The sequence below is a fragment of the Erithacus rubecula genome (genome assembly GCF_903797595.1).
Source record: "Erithacus rubecula genome assembly, chromosome: 6".
Classification (NCBI taxonomy): Eukaryota; Metazoa; Chordata; class Aves; order Passeriformes; family Muscicapidae; genus Erithacus; species Erithacus rubecula.
The window spans coordinates 49,233,187-49,251,477 of NC_136688.1; the positions used below are offsets into that span (position 1 = coordinate 49,233,187).

Here is an 18,291-nt window from a genome sequence, read left to right on the forward strand (position 1 = left end):
GTGCAATTATTTAATTCAAGAAATTATTCTGGTATTCACTGCTTTTATAGTAGTAGGCTTGATACTGTAGCTATTCTAGCAAACCCTTCTCATTGAAGGCCCTTTTTGTATATGGTCTTGATTTCTTGTGCCTATCTAAAGCCTGCAGAGTGACAACAATCTGCAAGCAATGCCTATTTGCAATTCAGAGCATATGTTTTGTGACTTGGATCTGTTCAGGTTTATAACCACATAGAATGCTAAAGTGTGCCTAGAAAAGGAAGAAAATTAAGACATTTCCTTTTACTTTCTGCTAAAAGTATTACTGTAACCACTCAGGTCCTTTAGCTGATGTAAGTCCTTGAAATCCACTTAGTTCAATAAAGTTATTTTAAACTCACATCACTCCATTATTTTGACTCAGTTCAATTTTTGCCTGAGGCTGCCCTCTAATTAGGTGGGTGTAGTTTTGCAGTTACAATTAAATGTACCCACAATGAATTACCAGCTATTATGTTCATGAACGAAAGAGGGCTTGAAATGTTTAAAGTATTTCTAATAGCAGCTATGGTTCATTTCAAGAATGGAATTGGGAGTGTGAAATAATGGCAGAAGTAACCACAGAAATAAGTCAGTATTTTAAGAAAACCTAGATAAGAAGAAAAACAAGCTGTTAATGTTAAATATGGTTTCCAAATGTTTCTCAGTCAAAACTCACCTGTCTTTCAAAGTAACACTTACTGAACAGCTGAAGCTGTGAATACATACCAAGAGCAGCCTGTTCTGACAGAATCCACGTGGGGAAATACCCTTGGGGGGGGTGTATTTGTTAAACTGACCTGTTACAGACGGGTGAAACACTGCAGTGGAGTTACCACCATCAGCCCTTCCAACAGGCTGCTGCTGAGAGTTTTGCAGAACATCAGGATACCTGGAGCTGGAGTCTCCCCTGGTTATTCTGCAAAACTGGCTCAGGCCACACATCTGTGTGATAGAAAGGAGGGTGTGTCACTGTGGCCCATAATTCTCCTGAAAAGGTGATGTAAGCCAAAGTCCGTGGAGTTTATTATCGCCATATAGAGATAATGTGGGAGAAGCAGAAGAATGTGAATTGGGAAGCATTGTCTGTGTTCTGATTCTGATCCAGAATGAAACGCTAGCCCAGCCAGGGAGAAGAGGAGGGAGAAGACTGTCAGTGACAGGGTCTCTCAGGAGCACACAGCTGTAGCTGACACCGATGAAGCACCTCTTCCCATTCTTCACATGCACAGTGACCACTGGAGTCACGCCACGGCGCTGGGAGTGGGAGCGTCACCTTGTCTATGGGCTGGGGGAGATCGTGCTTCACTCTAACTCCTGTTCTCTGCATTTCAGGCCCAGCACTTCCACCTGGCCACCCCAGTGCTGCTGTGATCCCCGCCTCATCGGGGGGGCCCCCGCCGCCGCCGCCGCCGCCGGTGCCCCCGCCGCCCATGGGCGCCGCGCCGCCGCCGCCGCCGCCGCTGCCGGCCGGAGCCGGCCAGGGCGCGGGCGCCGAAGATGGGTCAGTGTCAGGGCTCGCAGCAGCTCTGGCTGGTGCCAAACTGAGGAGAGTCCAGCGGGTAAGGAGGGGGCCCTGGCGCGCCCCACGGGCTCTTCTCTGCTGCGGGAAAGGCTGGCACAGCTCGGTCTAGCAGGCTGCACACCCAGAGGGAGTCACGATGAAACGCGCTGCAGCTGGCCATTGGGTGAACTCCTAAATGTGATTCTGCGGTTCAAATAAAGCTGAGCGGGAAATGTTGGGTAGAGTTTAAGCTCTTCAGAAGGTATGAGTTAACAAATGGCTGTGACCTCACACTGCCAGGATTTCATTACTTCCACGCAGTCCACCACTGTACTATGTGTTAGTGTTTTCACTTGTTTTAAGTGGTTTAAAAACTACATTATACTTACAAAAAACCAGTGTAGATTGTTGAAGCCTGGTCAGTAGCTGCCTACTTAGGTAAGGGTTGCTTAACAATGCATAAACATAATTATAATTATTATATAACAAGCAGCACTGTGGGTTTTTAATCATTTGCCCATCTATTTGCATCACCCAGATCTGTCTTGGTTTTAGTAATATACCTGTGGGTTTTCTTCCCAAGGCAGAACACATCCCATCTCTGGTTTTGGTCAGTGATTGTTAGGAACAGGATGGCTGTTTCTAACACTTGGGAGAGCTAGTCATTAAGGGTGTGGTTGTAAAGCAAACCTTTCATTAATTCCAATCTTGATGTCCCTCTTAAGCCAGAAGATGGTTCAGGAGGGTCCAGCCCCAGTGGGGTCTCTAAGAGCGATGCCAATCGAACAAGTAGCGGAGGAGGCGGAGGAGGACTAATGGAAGAAATGAATAAATTACTGGCAAAAAGGTTTGTACTTACACCTCAAGTAAGCCCCATGAGATCTGCAGCAAATTGTGGAAGAAGGTGCTGTCATTTTTGTGGTTAGCAGTAGGTGTTTCCTTGCAATTTGGCAGGTCCTGCATTGATGTTGGTCACCAGTATCGCCCAACTTTTTGTGTGAAAGGCTGGAAATTCAGCTGCCTTTTCCTAGTGTCAGATGCTATATTTTTAGACCTAAATTTTTTAAACTAGCAAATAGTGAAAGGAAATGATGAATAAAATAATGAAGGGTAAGTACAGTTGTAGAGTGCACAGAGATGGAGTTTTTAAATGATGTTGTCTTAGTATAAAGACTCAAAAAGATCTGATTTCAACTTCACTCTGTGTCCTGTTCATTTCAGAAGAAATTCTGAAAATGAACTGTGAAGGTAATCCATTGAAAAGTATTAAATAAATACACAACACTCTAAAAATGCCCAAGAAGTTTTGCCAGGCATTTTTCAAAAATACACAACCAACATCTTTGTTTACTGTCATGTCCAGTTTCCCCAGTGGATGGATTACAGCTCTTTGCCACTCCTTGGGAAGCAGAAACGAGTGTGGGTCTCAGGTCCTCACTCAGCTTCTGTAGGCAGCACCAACACTGCTGCTTCTGGCACTACAGAGCTCAAGAACTCTTCTGCCTTTGAAGTGGTTTTGAGACAAAAATAATCTTTTGTTCACCAAAGGCACTTGAAAACCAGGCGTGTGGGCTGGTTTCCTGATTCCTGGTCTCCAGCCAGGGCTTCCCCACCCTGGAAGTTAGAAGGGGTCTTGGCTGAGCAGAAATGGTGCCTGATCTCTCCCAGTGACAGTGGACTTGTTTTACAGTTTTCCTGTCATGTGGGAGCACTGCTACAGCCCTTTCTCTATGCAGGATCAGGGATGTGGGATATAGGGCAGGTGACAAACTGACACTGGAGCTGGCTGAGAGCAGTGTCATCACTGCAATACTCACTGAGCCACCTGCTGTGGGCAGGGCTGGTCCTCAGAAACCCCTGATAGGGGCTGAGTTGTTCCTCCTGTGTAGGACCCAGGAATTCCTGAACCCTGGAGAGAAGCCATCCTTTTCTCACCTAGTTAGTTTCATACTCAGCTTCACTTCCTCCCTGTTTCCTCACATTTCCTTATGCTCTGCACGTTGCAGACCCTGTTAATCACCACCTCATAATATTGCCCCTCTCCCTGAGTTGTATCACTGGGATCTGGATTTTTCACCCTGCACAACCAAAGGCATCCAGCCATTGTTATGTTCTCTGGGATGAGCTAAACAAATAGTAACTCCCACCAAAGCCTGAATCAGTCTTCCTGTGAGGATTGTTTCTAGAGGTTGACCATGTTCTATCTGCTGTTCCTTTGCACAGGAGGAAAGCAGCGTCGCAGTCAGACAAGCCAGCTGACAAAAAGGAAGAGGAAAGCCAAAATGTAAGTGAAACACTCCCTGTTGTGCTCTTGCAGATTCCTTGTAAGCCAAAGTGCTCATTCACTGTGTCACTTTGTCACTGGCAGGCAGTAACAAGCAGTGTTGATTTAGGAGTGGATGTGCACATTCAATCCAAAGCCAAATGTAACTGCTGCCACTTTCCTGGGAACAGCACCCTATAAACAAGAACAGCTGCTTTATTCATAGGAGAGGTATTGTCTAAACCAGGTTTATGAGCTCTGTTTCATGGTCTAATCCCAGTGTTTTAGGGAACAGGAGATTCTTGCTGTGTAGGAAGGTGCATTGAACCTTCTGGCAAGTTAACTTGAAATAAAGTTCAGCTTTCTTATTTTTATATTTGAGGTTTGAGCTAAGCTGAAGTGGACCATCAGCCCCGCAGTGTAATATGGATTGCCAACCTCTAAGCAAGGCAAGAATCAGCTCACTTCAGACCCCAGAGTGCACAGAGAACATGCCTGGTGGAGAAAGGGGAAACAGTGTATTTAACCATTAGATCACACAGAAGTCAAAATATGTGTCCATCATAGCTACACTAAACTGAGATAGAATTTGGAAAACTTTGGGGAACTTTGATTAATTTCTCTTCCACAAAAGCAATTATACAAGTGATTTTATTTGAATCAGTCTGTAGATTGAACTTGATGCAACAATTTTGAGTCCAACATGCAGATGAAAACACTTTTTTACCTCTTAAACTGTTAAGATCTCTCCTGTTCTAGGAGAGGGCAGGATTTGCACTGTGTCATTTCCAGTGTGATGCTTTTCCAGGCTGATTCCTGTTGCTAGCCACTATCCTCATGAAGGCTTTTTGCCACAGCTGCAAGGTCATAAAGCATCCTGTGTGCCTCTGATTGCTAGCATAGAGATGTTCTCTCCAAAGACAAAGCTGTTCAGTAGGAAATCCATTAAAACAATCTAGGTCTTGCCCCAAGCAAAAAGGTTTGTAGGAAGAGCAGGAATAAGCACTTTTCACTGTTTAGGGAGAAAAGCAGCTATTTTTGCATGTTCCCCAAGGCATGCTTCAAGCATGGAATTTGCCTGTTGAACCCGCTATGCAACCATTGCTCTTAATCTTGCCCCAGAGCTGGTTTTGAACCGTGCACTTGAAGATGAAAGGCACCATTTAGCTTCTAACTTACCAGCCTCTACTTTCTGCCCCTTATTCTCTCTCCTTGAAACTCTACATTAGTTTATATCCCAAATCAAACATTTCAATAGCACTGATCTGTTTAGAAAAGTATTTTAGAGAGCATCTGTTTGTGTCTTGAGTATATTTCGTGTTCAGGGTATCCTCTTTCAAACTGTGTGCAATTCCATTTTACAATGCAGAGCTGATGCTTTGCCTGAGTATGTTTTGAGGGTTGCTAGATAATACTGTAGTGCCAAATATATGGATGAATGGTTTATGATCTGTCACACATAAACCCAAGATAAAAGACAAATCTCTGATGAAGTGTTTAGTCTTCTACTTAAGAGGAGTACTGATTGATTTAGTTAACTTCTGTTAGTATCTGAACTCCTCTCTCTGGTGCTGGTAGCTGTCCTGGGGTGAAAGAATGAGATGTGAGCAACTGTTCCTTTAGGTGGCTTGGTTCCCACATCTCAGAGAGTTTCTAAATTTGGGAAATGCATGGTTTGTATTGAGGCAACAACAGACAGCACTTCAGCATGGTTTCACCTTGTTGGGTATATAGAAATAAGAGTGATTGAGTAATCATGGAAAAGTGTCCACATTAAAATAAAAAGGATGTATTCTGCCATCCAGTGTGAGAAAAGCTGAAGTTTAAATGGCCTCTAGCCCATACCTTGGCAGCAGAGTCTGTTGGACAAGGAGGAAACTTGCTTTTGGTCCATATGTGCTGCAGCTGTCTCCAGAGAAGAGGATTCTGCACTTCATCCCCAAAACTCAGTAATGTCCTGTTTTTCTCTTTGTAGGATGATGCTAGCACCTCTCCTTCAACCAGTACACGAGGCTCTGCCCAGCAGCAGCAAAATTCATCAGGTATTAATTAAGTTGAACTACTGGCATTATAGTTGTCTTTTTAATCTAGTCTTCTTCACCACCTCTAGACTCTGGATTCACTGTCCGCCTTCTGAGTGCAACAGCAGTAACTAACAGAAAAATTCCCAAATACCTATTCTTTTAAAAACTGTACTCAGCAAGAAATTATATGCTTCAGTCAAGAAAATTGTAAGACAGTTTAATTAGACATGTAGCTGAGGATCTGTGTCTTCAACATTACACACCTAAATCTTTTAAGAGAAAAAAGCTGTATTACTTTACTTTTTGTTGTGCAGATCCTGATCTATAGTTGTGTGGTCCTGATCTATACAGCTGGGGTTTGGATATCAAACTGCTATTCTTCCTTAATCTAATAGTTTGTTGCAGTAAGGCTGATCCTGAGAGTTCCTAGATGAAATTGTTATTCCTACAACTAATTGAAATAACTGTCTGAGTAGATGAGCTGCAAGCACTCACATTCGTCCCTGTGTCAGTCTTGGCTTTCACACATGCTGAGAGAAACCTCTCCCAAGGGAATGACTATTTAACCATTCCAGCTTCCTTTTGGAACAAAGCCATAACTTGTGTGCTTTGCAAGGGAAGGGGAGGAAGGCTGCAGAAAGGTGTATGTAAATGAGATCTAGAGATTTCCTGGGAGTGCCTGTAATTCTTTTAAAAGGCTTTTTAGGACCTCACAGAGGAGCAAATCCTTGTGTATAAAGTTGTCAAATCTCTGCTACAGTTCATTTTAGGAGAAGACTGGGATGATAGCACTTTCAGCAACAAGCTTTTTGGGAGTGTTCTGTGAGTTAGAAGTGTACACAACATTAAATAAATTCTCTGTAGAGATTTGCATAGTGGGGTCCTACTGCCCTTTTTTTACATACACCCACATTTTCTGCCAACTATGCAGACAAAAAACCTAAGACTTCTTAATTTAAACTATAAATAAATATGGTTCTGAATAAAGTAAGCCTTGCAGCAATTAGCCTGTATTTCCTAATAGAAATTATTTATGCTTTTCCTCCTACTATTCCAGTCCCATTTCTTTTTAGTATTGTTTAACTATGTGGTCCCTAATTAAAGGGATCACTAAGCAGGTTTTTGCTAATGCTTTCCCAATAATGTAGGCAAATGCACTCATTCAGCAATCTCATTTTCCTGGTTCTTTCCTAAGTCACTCATCCACACTGAATGAAAGCAGCTGTATAAGACAAGCAACTTCAGGATATTTTTATTTTTAGAGCAAAAATAATAAACTAACTTTCCATGCTTGTTTTTCAGAGTCTGGGAAGAAGCCATGGGAAAGGAGCAATTCTGTTGAGAAGCCTGTATCTTCATTACTTTCCAGGTGAGCTGCATGGGGTGTCCTGGGCTGGGGATGGTCATGCTGTCCCTGTGGCACACGCACGACTCATGTCTCGTTTCATTCCATTGCTGTAGAAATCCATCAATGGTGAAGAGCTGTGAAGCTAAGACCCCCACACAATCCCACGTGTCTTCTAGGTACTGGCTGATGCCTGGCTTCTTAACTGTCTTGGCTTGTCCTTTGGCTCATCCCATCACTCAGCACTGGTGTTTGTCTTCTGCCATGCCTTTTATTCATTCTCTTGCAATCTGCTTTGTCTGTTGCTGCACAGAGGGTGAAGGTGCTATCAGAGGTTTGTTCCATGGAAACAGCCCCCTGCTCACATGGGCATTACAGATGTACCAGCCCTTACACCATCTCTGTGTGTGTTTGAGTCATAGACATGGGTCTGGCAGTGCTGTGCCATGTGTTTGTTTTGTTTTGGACCATCTTTCTACAGCAGGGTCATGGTGACCCTGACAATAGGCAAAGCTTTCATTGCCCAACCTCTGCAGAAATTAAAAAGCAAAGCAGAAATTATCTGAAGAGCTTGCAGCTGGGATAAGGGAAATTATTCTTCTACCCAAGCAACTGCAGTGGGTGCAGAGTGAAGCCTGGTAATAAAATCAAGATGTAAAAAAACTCCACCACAGATAGATCTTTCAGACACATGGGGTACAAAAACCAGCAGGTGTCAAAAACCAAGAAACCTGAAGTAGTACTCCAGAAGTCCTGTCAGTCAGCATATCCAGGTTTCAGGATCAGCACCCTTGTTTTCAGTCACAGAGATTAAGTTTGATGTTGGACAGCTAGAGAGGCTTGCTGCCCGTGCTGGTCCAGCACCACCCATTGTTACTGGACAGTGAGATGGATAAGATGAATAAGGGGTAGAGCACAGGCTTATAAATCTTCAGTGTTTACTGCAAAGAGATGTTCCTTATTTTACATTGTTAGGTATACAACAGTGCTGATAGTCTGGGGAGAGATAAGTTGCCAGTGGCAACTATCTGCACATACTTGCTTTGTTAAAAATACTGTAACATGTTCTGCCCAAACATTCAGAGGGATGCATCAGTGTTACTACAGCAAAATATCATTTTTCCAGCTCACCTAAAACCAGTGAAACATGTTGGTTCTAGGAAACACAAGAGCTTCAAATAGATAAAAAAAAAGACTATTCTCCCTCCTTGCAAACAGGAATGAAACGTGGGCTGTTTAAAGCAGCCACCACATTTCAATATCTATCTTCTATAATGGCATTGCATCCCAAGAGGAGGAGTTCAGGGGGAAAAATTGCTTTCCTAGTTTAGCAGCTGAAGTAGTCTCAGCAGTAGTAGTGCTTGCTTCAAAAACTTCTGTGGGGGAAGCAGGGTGGGTTTCTAAAGCTCTCCATGGTGACCTGTTTCCATTCCTGATCAGTCTGATGGCATTTGGATCTTTCTTAACTCCATTAGATGTGAGATGGTAGGACACATGTCAGGATTTTCAAGGAAGGGTTGCAAGATTTCCCAAGGAAGGGTTGCTGCCCTCAGGAGCAGCAGCATCTCCACCAGCCCCCAGTTTGGGCTCAAAGCTGATGGCAAAGTTATTTGAAGCCTTTGCATAGCATGGTTAGTTTTTTAAATGTTTTAGAGTTACTGATTAAAAGAGAAAAGTAAATAGCTTCTGGTTCCTTAATTTATTTTATCAGATGTCATCATGGCTCAGCCCACTAATACCATTCAGAAGGACTGTTAACACTGAGGTGCACCAGCCATTAAAGCCAGACTGGTTGTGCTTCTGAGTCAATAAAAAAACACTGTGATACATAACACTACTAACAAGCCACACCTGAGTCATTCAGGTTTTCCAAGGAAAGGATTACTGGGTTATTATTTTCCCAATAATATTTTTCTAAGTTGTAATCTACTATTACTTTAGCATCCAGTGAAAGCCTAGGTTACCAGGACAGGGCTGCTGTATAGAAAAGGGTCTGAGAGAAAACCAGACATGTAGCTTGCAAAGTGCAAATGCTGTAATAAAACACAGTGTTTAACAGGCTTTATCCCCTCAGCATTTTCTAATCTGAAATTGTTGAGATTCCCAGCACCAAAAAAAAAAAGAAAAAAACATTCACAGCATCTTTGAGGGTCGGATTGTGCATACAGGAGCAGTGCTGCTCTCTGGCTGCCAAATGTTCTTGAGCAGCACAGCAGGGACCCTCCTGTCCAGCACTTGAACACAGGTGCTCCTGCTCTGGGGTGGATTTCATGCACATCATCAGGTGGGTGCAGCTTAGCACACACTGCAGGGAACTGACTGGCTTTTTTGTGATTTTCTTCCATTTCTCAAGGATGAAGCCAGTGAGCAGCAGCAATGATGTGGCTATGGATGCCTTAGACTTTGATCGGATGAAACAGGTGAGTGAAAATGTCATTTGCACTTTTAGAGATTTGGCAAGCTACCCATTTTCCCCCATGCATGCGCTGTACAAGCAAAACAGCTGTTCAGTCTTCTGGTTTCCTCTATAACTAGGTGCCTAGAGAAGGGCTAGCTGGTGAGCAGCAAGAGAGCACAATCTCACTGCTATTTCATCATTATGTCTGCACAGGAATGTGCAAGTAAAAATGCCAGCATCTTCTGCATCCGTGCCTGGGAGTGCAGACACAGCTGTTAGTAGTGCTAGGCTCTGACCAGCAGTGGAGGTGGGGGACAAGCACAGCCGTGTTAAACTTGCCTTTTCTTCCACCAGTTAGAAGGAAATTCTGAGCAGCTGACTTGTGTTTTGTCTCATCAGGAAATATTGGAGGAAGTTGTAAGAGAGTTACACAAAGTGAAAGAGGAGATAATTGATGGTAAGAAAGAGAAAAATTATTATTTTTCTCATCTTTATGACTAATTTTCCATAGATAAGATGATAGGAACTGCAGAGAGTTCCCTGGTGTTTTCAGACTTCTCTGAACAGCTCTGATTTATACACACATTTGAAGAATAAGCATCTACCTTATCTGAGCTCTGACCATAACACTGCTTTTACATCCTTTATTATGCTGTTGATGAGCATTTTTACCACCAGCCTATGAGAAATTTGCTGGCTGGTGTTCCTCACAGGTGGGAGGGTGTGAAAGGGCCTGCCTGTAGCCCATGGCACATCAATTTATCACAATCAGCAAGCGTGAAATCACTTGTAACTTGCTGGCAACACAGGTCTGGGATGAGGAGGGCACAAAGGAAGCTAACTGAAAATCCTTCCCAAAAATCTTCTGTAGGTTTCCTATGCTTGAAGAGTTACTTCTGACCTTCATTCGATTACGACTTTCCAAATTAGCCACATATTCTTATAATATACTGAAAAGTACAGCAGCTGTACTAAATGTATCAGTACATTTTTATAAATTGCTTTGCAGTTTACACCTGAAGGTGTTTTTCAGAGCCATCATTGAAATGCACAGCAAAATTCCCCATCTGAAGGCCACATTAGGGCATACGAAGATGCATGTCCACACCCTGCACTCCCCACCTTAGATTCACAGGGAAGGGGAAAAAGAGGAGACTGTGAAACAGCTAAAATCCATTCCCTGTGCCCTTGCCCTAGATCTGTGTGCTTACAAATCCTCGAGGCAGTTTGCAGTTGGAGAGACCCTTGTCCATACGCTACTGTCCCAGCAGCTTGGTCCTCAGAGCCTCCCTAGTTCATCCCAGTGCAAAATAAGGCATTCACATACACCACAGGTGCAACTTCTTACAGTAGCACTGCAGTTTGCAAGCCAGCAGCTGACTGCTTACCCTTACTCATCCTTTTACCCTCCACTCATCCTTTTAGCAGCGTTACTCTTCTCTGTACTGAGCGTTTTCCATCCCACTGCATGGACAGCATGCACTGACTTTGTGCTTTGCTTTTCCAGCCATACGGCAGGAGTTGAGTAGGATCAGTACAACATAATGATTGAAAGCACTTGGACGGTACTCAGAATGCTAGCAAGATTGGATCATTTCTAAGTGTACCAAGGTCATGCAAGATGGTGACAGAGGACACCGGCACTGTCTTTGTTCTTACACCCTTTTTATTAGCAGACTCAGCACACTTTGAAGCTTGCTGCTGCCTTGGATTCGCTTCATTTTACAAGTCTTAATCTAAAGATTATTAAATTTTAAATTCTGGATTTTTTAGATTTCATCTGACACTGCACATTGGATTTGTCAGCCTTTTTTGTATTTTGTATTTGCTTATTTAAATGTATTACCTTTCTTTTTAGTAGTAGATAAGAACACATGTGAACCATTTGCTTTTGATAGATGACTTCAAAGTAATTTTACTAGTAGTCTGCAATGTAAATGAAGATCCTTTGCCAACAGAAATGTATTGAGGCATCACCAGAAGAAAGAGACATGTTTAGTTGTCGGCCAACAAGTTCTTTGTCTCAGAGTTATCACAATATTAAAAAATGGTACGTCAGTGCATCACAGTATCTGTGTTCATATTGGTAATAAACTGTTTATTGTCCACACGGCCCTGCCTTTCTTTGTTTCATTTGTCCCTTGAGCTCCTGCACTTGCGTGTCACTTGGTGGTGAGAGGAAGGTGACTGAGGCTCACTGTGGGGTGGCAGCTGTGCCTCCTGCACTGCAGAGCACGAGCAGGGAGCCTGAGTGTCCTGTGCTGCTGCAATGGCAGCAGCTCTGCCTTCTCTGACACCACTGGCTGAGCCACATCCTGCAGCCAGGCTGCCACAGCCTCAGCAACTTCTTGCCAGTGACTGAAGGACAGTGGCTTCAGGCTCTTCTCACACCACCATGTCTGTCCCACATCTCCTGCTGCCACTGAAAAAAGCCACAGGTCCCATTACCTGCACACCTGCAGATTTGCAGTAATAAAAAGGAGGTATTTATGCAGAACAAGGCTACCAAAAGTATTAGGTGGATGCAGACTGAAATCCCAGGCACAGCACTGCTGACTAAGGACTTAAGGGGAGTAATTTGTTAATGGTGTGCAGGTCTTGAGCTTTACTGGTACAGGACACTGAACACTTAACAGTGCATAGCCAGTCATATCATCCAGGCTATGCAGTTGTTTCCTTTACAGCCATTCTTCCCATCAGAACAATCTTGGGAATTTCTGCTTGACTTAGTCTGGTGCAAGCTGTGCCTGGCATCTTCTGGGAACCTCATGCAAAAGCCAAGGGATTGGAGTTCAACTACTGAAATCTGTCAAGTGTTTTCCAAGCTCCCTTCATTTCTTCAGGCTTCCATAAAGATTTTATTTTAAAAGCCAGGCCTTGAGGATTGGTTTTGGGAGCAGAGCCTGATGCAGCAGCCCGGAGAGGCTGTGATTGTCCCCTTGCTGGTGGAGCAGGCAGCAGGAACAGCCAGCCTGTGACAGGGGACCCAGGAGAGGAGGCAGGATGGGTCCTGTTTGGCAGTCAGCTGCAAAATGTTACTTGTGTTGTTTTGGGGTGTTCTTCAGCACTCTTCAAAGCAACCCAAATGCCTTTTGGAAATACTTGGAAATTTGGAGGGTTTTTTTTCAGTTTGGTTATGCTGTAGATTAAATATGAAAGAAATCTGAGTTTAATGCAACACTGAGCTCCAGACTGAAACTGATGTTTATTAGCTGTTTAATGCCAACTGAAGGCAAAAGAGGTTAAATAGCAGGATAAAGATTTCCACATGGGAGCTAAAGCAGGCACACACTTGACGTGCACCACACTGCAGCAACCCCAGGACCACAAGAAGGAGCCATCCCAGTATGAACCTGGACAAGCATCAGTAACAGCAGAGATTAGAATGCTCTGTTGCATAAATCTCTTACAGTAGCTCATGCATTTCCTAATGATAAGCCCATTTAATGACATACCTGGTAACAGCAAGTACTCTTCAAAACTGCTGCTGCTCAAGATCACATCTGTTTTGTGGAACTCCCTGTAATCCTAATTAAAGTTCTGGAAGTTGGTGCTTGGTATGGTTCACATTTTCCCTTGGAATGTGGCATTCTGCCTAAGGTCAGAAATAACCATGTTGCACAGCTTGGATATGGCATGCCCTTGTGTTAACATCAGCCAGCTGCTGTTAATGGGATTTTTTTACTTTCTTCAATTACCTTTGCAGGCCTCATATAATTACAACGAAACAAGCTGAAGTTTGCACAGGGCTACTTAATAGCAGGAGCAGAGTGTGTGGGGTGGAAGGCTAAGCTTGGCTGACAGGGCCAGGGCAGCAGTCCTGTTATCACTGCCCTGTGCCAGTTCCCAGCCTGCAGCTCCAGTGACAGGGATGTGCAAGGTGGCTTATTTCCAGTAGTGGCACTACCAGAGGATTCTCTCCTCCCAGGCAGTAATTCAGATTACCAGCTGCCTCTGCAGAGAAGGGTGTCCTTTCATACTGGGCTTGTTGAGACACTGCAACAGGGCAGGCCACAGGCATCTTACACAGCAGAAATCTAAGGGGACATAACACTCCAGTCCTTCCTATCATAGTTATTTGCCAGAGCCTTACTGTGCCCAAACAATAAAGAAGATCTAAATCCATTTTTAAGCAAAAGGAATAAATCCACACATAGCTCTAACACCTTTTTAACCTAGACTCATATGCCCTGTAGTTATAAAAATTGAAAAAACCTCTAGTGCCAACTTTACTGGCAGTAAAGTGAGCAGGATCACAGCCTGCTCCAGCAGCATCCCCCACACTGGAACTCAGCTCACATTGCACATCTGCAGGCTTCCAGCCACTTCAGCTCACTGTCCTGAGATGGACAGTGCTGAGCAGGAGGGCTGTGGGGCTGCCCAGGCTAAGCAAGTTGGGACCATGATGGAAATAGTGATGGGAGGCAGGTGAAGAAGCAGCTGACAGTTCTGGTTGTCTCATTTACACCAGAGGCTCTGTACCAGGAGAGGTTAGTAGTCCACTGCAGGTGGGTGACTGGATCATGACACAGCTGACTAAAGGAGCTGCAGCATAAAGTCACTCATCAAAGAGGATAAGGACAACAGTCAAATTGAGGAAGATAGCATAATCTTTATTGTGGGTTTTATATTAACTTATTAAGTTGGACAAAAGAGTTGAGGAACAGCTGTAAAGACATGGGAAGTTGAATACGTGATAACAGTGCCAGCAAATCTGAAGTAAATAAAAAACTGAAATTCCCTGACATGAGCACTGATACAAAGTGTAATCATGATGCAAAAGAAGTTCCCACACCAAGGCCTCTTCCTCTGGGAGAAAAGAAGCTTTAATAATTAGGGTATAATGTCTTAAGTATGTTCATTCATCACAGAGGAAAGTAAAGGCTGAAGTGCTGGATGAAGCCCCATTCTTGCTCTTTTTATCCAAAAGCACAGAACAGTATTGGTGAATAAACTCGTGTTTTTGATCTGCTGAGCAAGCCTGGATATTTATTTACCCAACTGCCAAAATCACATGGGTGAGAAAAATGGAGAATGAGGAAATGAAAGAGGAACCCAAATTGCTGCAGGTTAGTTCAGCTGTCTGTGAACAGACAGACTGGCTCACTGGATCCAGTGCTGCTGAAGGAAGGAACAAAATTGTGTTTAGTGAGGAAATTTAGTAAGGCTTCCAGGTCTAATCACATACCCTGAGGGACTAATGAGGCTGTACAATAATCTTCTTCTTTGTTACAGCCATAGATTTCCAGAAGAAAAAACCCAAACTATTAGAGGGTTATAGGGCAATTATATATATATAATTTCTCTCTTTTAACCACTTTGTAAGGACAAAAATATTTTGCCAGCTTTCTATGGTAGAGGGAATTTACTAGATGGCATCTGAATTCCTGACTCCCAAGATATTGTTCTGCTTGGAGAAAGGTTATGTTGATTAAGGTTTTTGATGATACAGAATTATTGAGGATAGCCAGAAGTTTGTTACTGGAGAGGACAGGCAGGAAGATTTTTGTATGCCAGTGGGTAGAAATGAGAGGTGAAGGTTAATATCAATAGCACCAAGTAAGAGATAGAGAGAAATGCCCCATCTCCATGTTCCAGGTACAGTGGCAATTTTAAATAGCTGGAATATCATGTGCTTCCCAAATGTCAAGTTGTGCCCCTTGAATAACAGAGAAAAAAAACCCTGCCATTATTCTGAAAGCAGTTAGGAATGAATATCAACATGAAGACACCTCCATGTCTTCACTGACACATGCTCCTAACTCCCATGCAGAAAGGGGTGTAATATAGAGGAGACCAAGGAAGGTGACCAGGAATGCTAATAGTCTTGGCAAGGAAAAATTAAAACTAGAACCTCTCCTTTCCCCAGAGGACATACATTAGGGAAAAGGGAGAGATACATGAAGTTATGAATACTGTTGAAAAGCTGAGTGAGAAAGGACCACCCAGTTCCTCCAGAGGCACATCCATGCTGCTGATCAGGAAGAAGGTGGAAGACTAAAGAAAGGATTTTTCCTTGCCACTGTCCAGATCTGTCATTTAGCAATAGTATTAGATCCTAAGAATGGAAATTCATTCAGAAGCTGTTTAGACAAAGCCCTGGAATAAAGATCAAACAGCAGTTACTAAAATAATATTAAAGGCGTATAAAAATATCAACATATTCCATTGCATATATAAAATTTCCAGTATTAGCAGTTATCAGAAGATATTAGACAAGACATTGAGCTAAAAGCACCCTTGTGTTCTCCAGAGAGTATCATTTACTTCTGCATGCCAGTCTTCCCTGCTTCCACAGTCCTGTGCACACAGAGCATCTACTCCAGTCTGGCATCAAGAGAAAGCAGTCCTGAACTACACACACACATAACACACAACAAACATTCTCCCCCACAGAAAAAGCTAAAACTTAGGCCTAGGCACGTGTCCCAGGAAGTTAATTGTAAGCCTGGACCAAAGGTTCACCTAATCATAGTTCACTCTAATCTAAGTTCTGAGGGTTATATATGCAAACATCCTTTATTAAATACATCAATTGTCTAAAATTGCTTCATTTCTACACCCATCCTCTTGGGTGTGCATATGTATAAGCAGCATGCACCAACTTCAGTTCAGCACACGCAGAGATCCTTCTATTTCTGCAGAAAACAGGAGTCATGGGAGTGAACAAACGCACAGCACTGCAGCAGGCAGAGCTACCCTGTTAGCTCTCCTTTGCCAGCTTGCACAGTCTCTTAACCCTTGAATAAGGACCAAGAGTGTCATCAAAAACAAAGTCCCACAGAACTCGAATCCAGGACTGGTGATGTGGGAGGTTATCATAATACTCTGCTGCAATCTTCTTCACCTGGAAGAAGAAGAGAGAGAATGAGCTGTTTGGCTGCACAGAGTCAGGTGTGTTTCAGCCTTCACATTCAGATCTGATAGCACAGCCACTACCTGAAGTTACTTGTTATTGCTTGTGAGCTTCTGAAGTTTAGCCAAATGAGATGTACATAAATACATTTAGATACTTCTTAGCAGATTCCTGATGTAAGCTTTGCCTCACAGTGTCATAATTTGAAAGACAATAGATTGCTGCCTTCAGTCAGAACTATTTTGTCTTATTTCAGAGGTGGCAGGATCTCCACAATTATATACTTTACCCACTTTATCAATTGCCAAGACTCCAGCACACTATATTTAAAGCCCTGTTTGCCACTCATAATATTATTCTGTTGAGGGTGCTGGGTTAGAGAGAATTAACAACTGAGAAAATGACAGACCCAGCCTTGCCTACACTTTGTTTTCTGCCCTCTATTCTGCTACTATGATACAAATCCAAGAGATGGGTTCCTCCAGCAGGCAAAGAAAATTGCAGGGGTGGTCTGTTCTCCTCAGTCTGATATTAAAAATACCATGAGATTCATTATTAGGTCACAAGTCTAATAAAATTTAATCCCTGCCATAATTCCTCAAGTCTTAAGATTGTTATCACAGAAGCATTGTGCATCATTGGGGTGGTGCTTGTAGTGTGAGTTAGCCCAGAACCAGAGGACAAAGAGATTCTAAAGCTGGCAGGTTCAGGAGACAGTGAGGATTCCCAACTCATCAGTTATTATTCCTGCTCCAACTAGAGGCTTTGCTTTTTGAAGACATTTATGAAGCAGCAAAATCTTTAAACTATAGTACACTTGCACGTAACTGCTTGGGCATGGTTTTATTGCAGCTCCACCTTCTAGACAAACAAAGCTCTAGAATGGAGTAGTTTGTCTTGCTAGCAGCATGACTTCCCTCTTTAAAAACCCTGCAGAATTTTAAAGCCAGCTACACTGAACACAGTGCAGACTTCCAGTGAAGAGAGAAAGGGTTACACAGAAGTTGTCGTGCAAGAAGAGGGTCTCTTCACCACCCAAGGTGTAATGGTGGAACCTTCACACAGCATTTGACTGTTTGTGAAAAGGTAAGAATTCCAGTGGAAGTTAAATTATAAGCTAGTATGGCTCCTAGCAGATACTTTTCTGTGAAGTAGCTGGATAATGTACAAGAGTCATTAAGATCTTTTACCTCTGTCCCTTACACACTCCTTGTGCTCCTGGTGTGGTACTGCTGTGCTGGAGATGGAAGATTCAATTCAGGTCTGACAGTATTCTGTCTTTCACTGAAAGTCACCAATTTCATAATAATTTTCTCTATCCTGCTTTAAAGCATTGGTTTGTACTTCAAAGTAGTTAATTTTCAATGGGGTTTAGACAATATCAGGATCTCTCCTTAGAGATATTAGTCAATAACTGGAAGAGAGGTGATTTCCAGGTTTCCAAGATCTCTGGAGATGCAGATTTAACTCCCCATGCTCCTTCTGTAATCCCAGTCAGAAATAATTTAATCTGGGTATTGTATCCTCCCTTTTTCCAGCCTGAATTCTGCCTTTCAACTGTAGTTCAGCCCTCACCTACACTGTTCAAGTTCACATGGCAAGTCTACAATTCCCCTCTTCTCCAGAGCTCATGTATTTCTTGCCCTCTGAACCAGACCATGTTTTCTTAAATAGTTACATTATTCTGCAGAGCTCTTAATCATGTTATATTCTGACCAATACAAGCTTCAGGAAGTTTTCCTATAATGCCCCTTGCACATGGAAGTAGAAAACTGGAGACTCACAGAAACCAATTCAGCTCCTTGGAACAATGTCTCAGGCTGTGTCCTCTGGCTCCAAAGGGTCCAAAGGCAAAGTAGTAGTGACAAAGTAGTTAAAAATGG

General features: G+C 43.0%; 2 protein-coding genes across 9 annotated transcripts in view; one reads left to right on the forward strand and one right to left on the reverse strand.

Annotated features, from left to right (window-relative positions):
• The window catches only part of EVL (Enah/Vasp-like), a 141,313-nt gene extending 129,651 nt beyond the window's left edge, over positions 1 to 11,662 (forward strand). For 4 of the 7 annotated variants that reach the window (XM_079308181.1, XM_079308182.1, XM_079308179.1 and 1 more), the window contains 9 exons: positions 1,354 to 1,580; positions 2,248 to 2,369; positions 3,746 to 3,806; positions 5,761 to 5,827; positions 7,112 to 7,178; positions 7,271 to 7,333; positions 9,508 to 9,574; positions 9,952 to 10,009; positions 11,060 to 11,662. In XM_079308181.1, the coding sequence (XP_079164307.1) occupies positions 1,354 to 1,580; positions 2,248 to 2,369; positions 3,746 to 3,806; positions 5,761 to 5,827; positions 7,112 to 7,178; positions 7,271 to 7,333; positions 9,508 to 9,574; positions 9,952 to 10,009; positions 11,060 to 11,097 (770 nt within the window). In that variant the 3' untranslated portion in view covers positions 11,098 to 11,662. The remainder of the gene's footprint in view (positions 1 to 1,353; positions 1,581 to 2,247; positions 2,370 to 3,745; positions 3,807 to 5,760; positions 5,828 to 7,111; positions 7,179 to 7,270; positions 7,334 to 9,507; positions 9,575 to 9,951; positions 10,010 to 11,059) is intronic. The other 3 variants (XM_079308183.1, XM_079308184.1, XM_079308185.1) reach the window with 2 other exon arrangements.
• Positions 11,663 to 14,144: 2,482 nt separating this feature from the next.
• Positions 14,145 to 18,291, reverse strand: part of DEGS2 (delta 4-desaturase, sphingolipid 2) — a 33,063-nt gene continuing 28,916 nt past the window's right edge. For both annotated transcript variants that reach the window (XM_079308213.1, XM_079308212.1), the window contains exon 3: positions 14,145 to 16,399. In XM_079308213.1, coding sequence (XP_079164339.1) covers positions 16,256 to 16,399 — 144 coding nt within the window. In that variant the 3' untranslated portion in view covers positions 14,145 to 16,255. The remainder of the gene's footprint in view (positions 16,400 to 18,291) is intronic.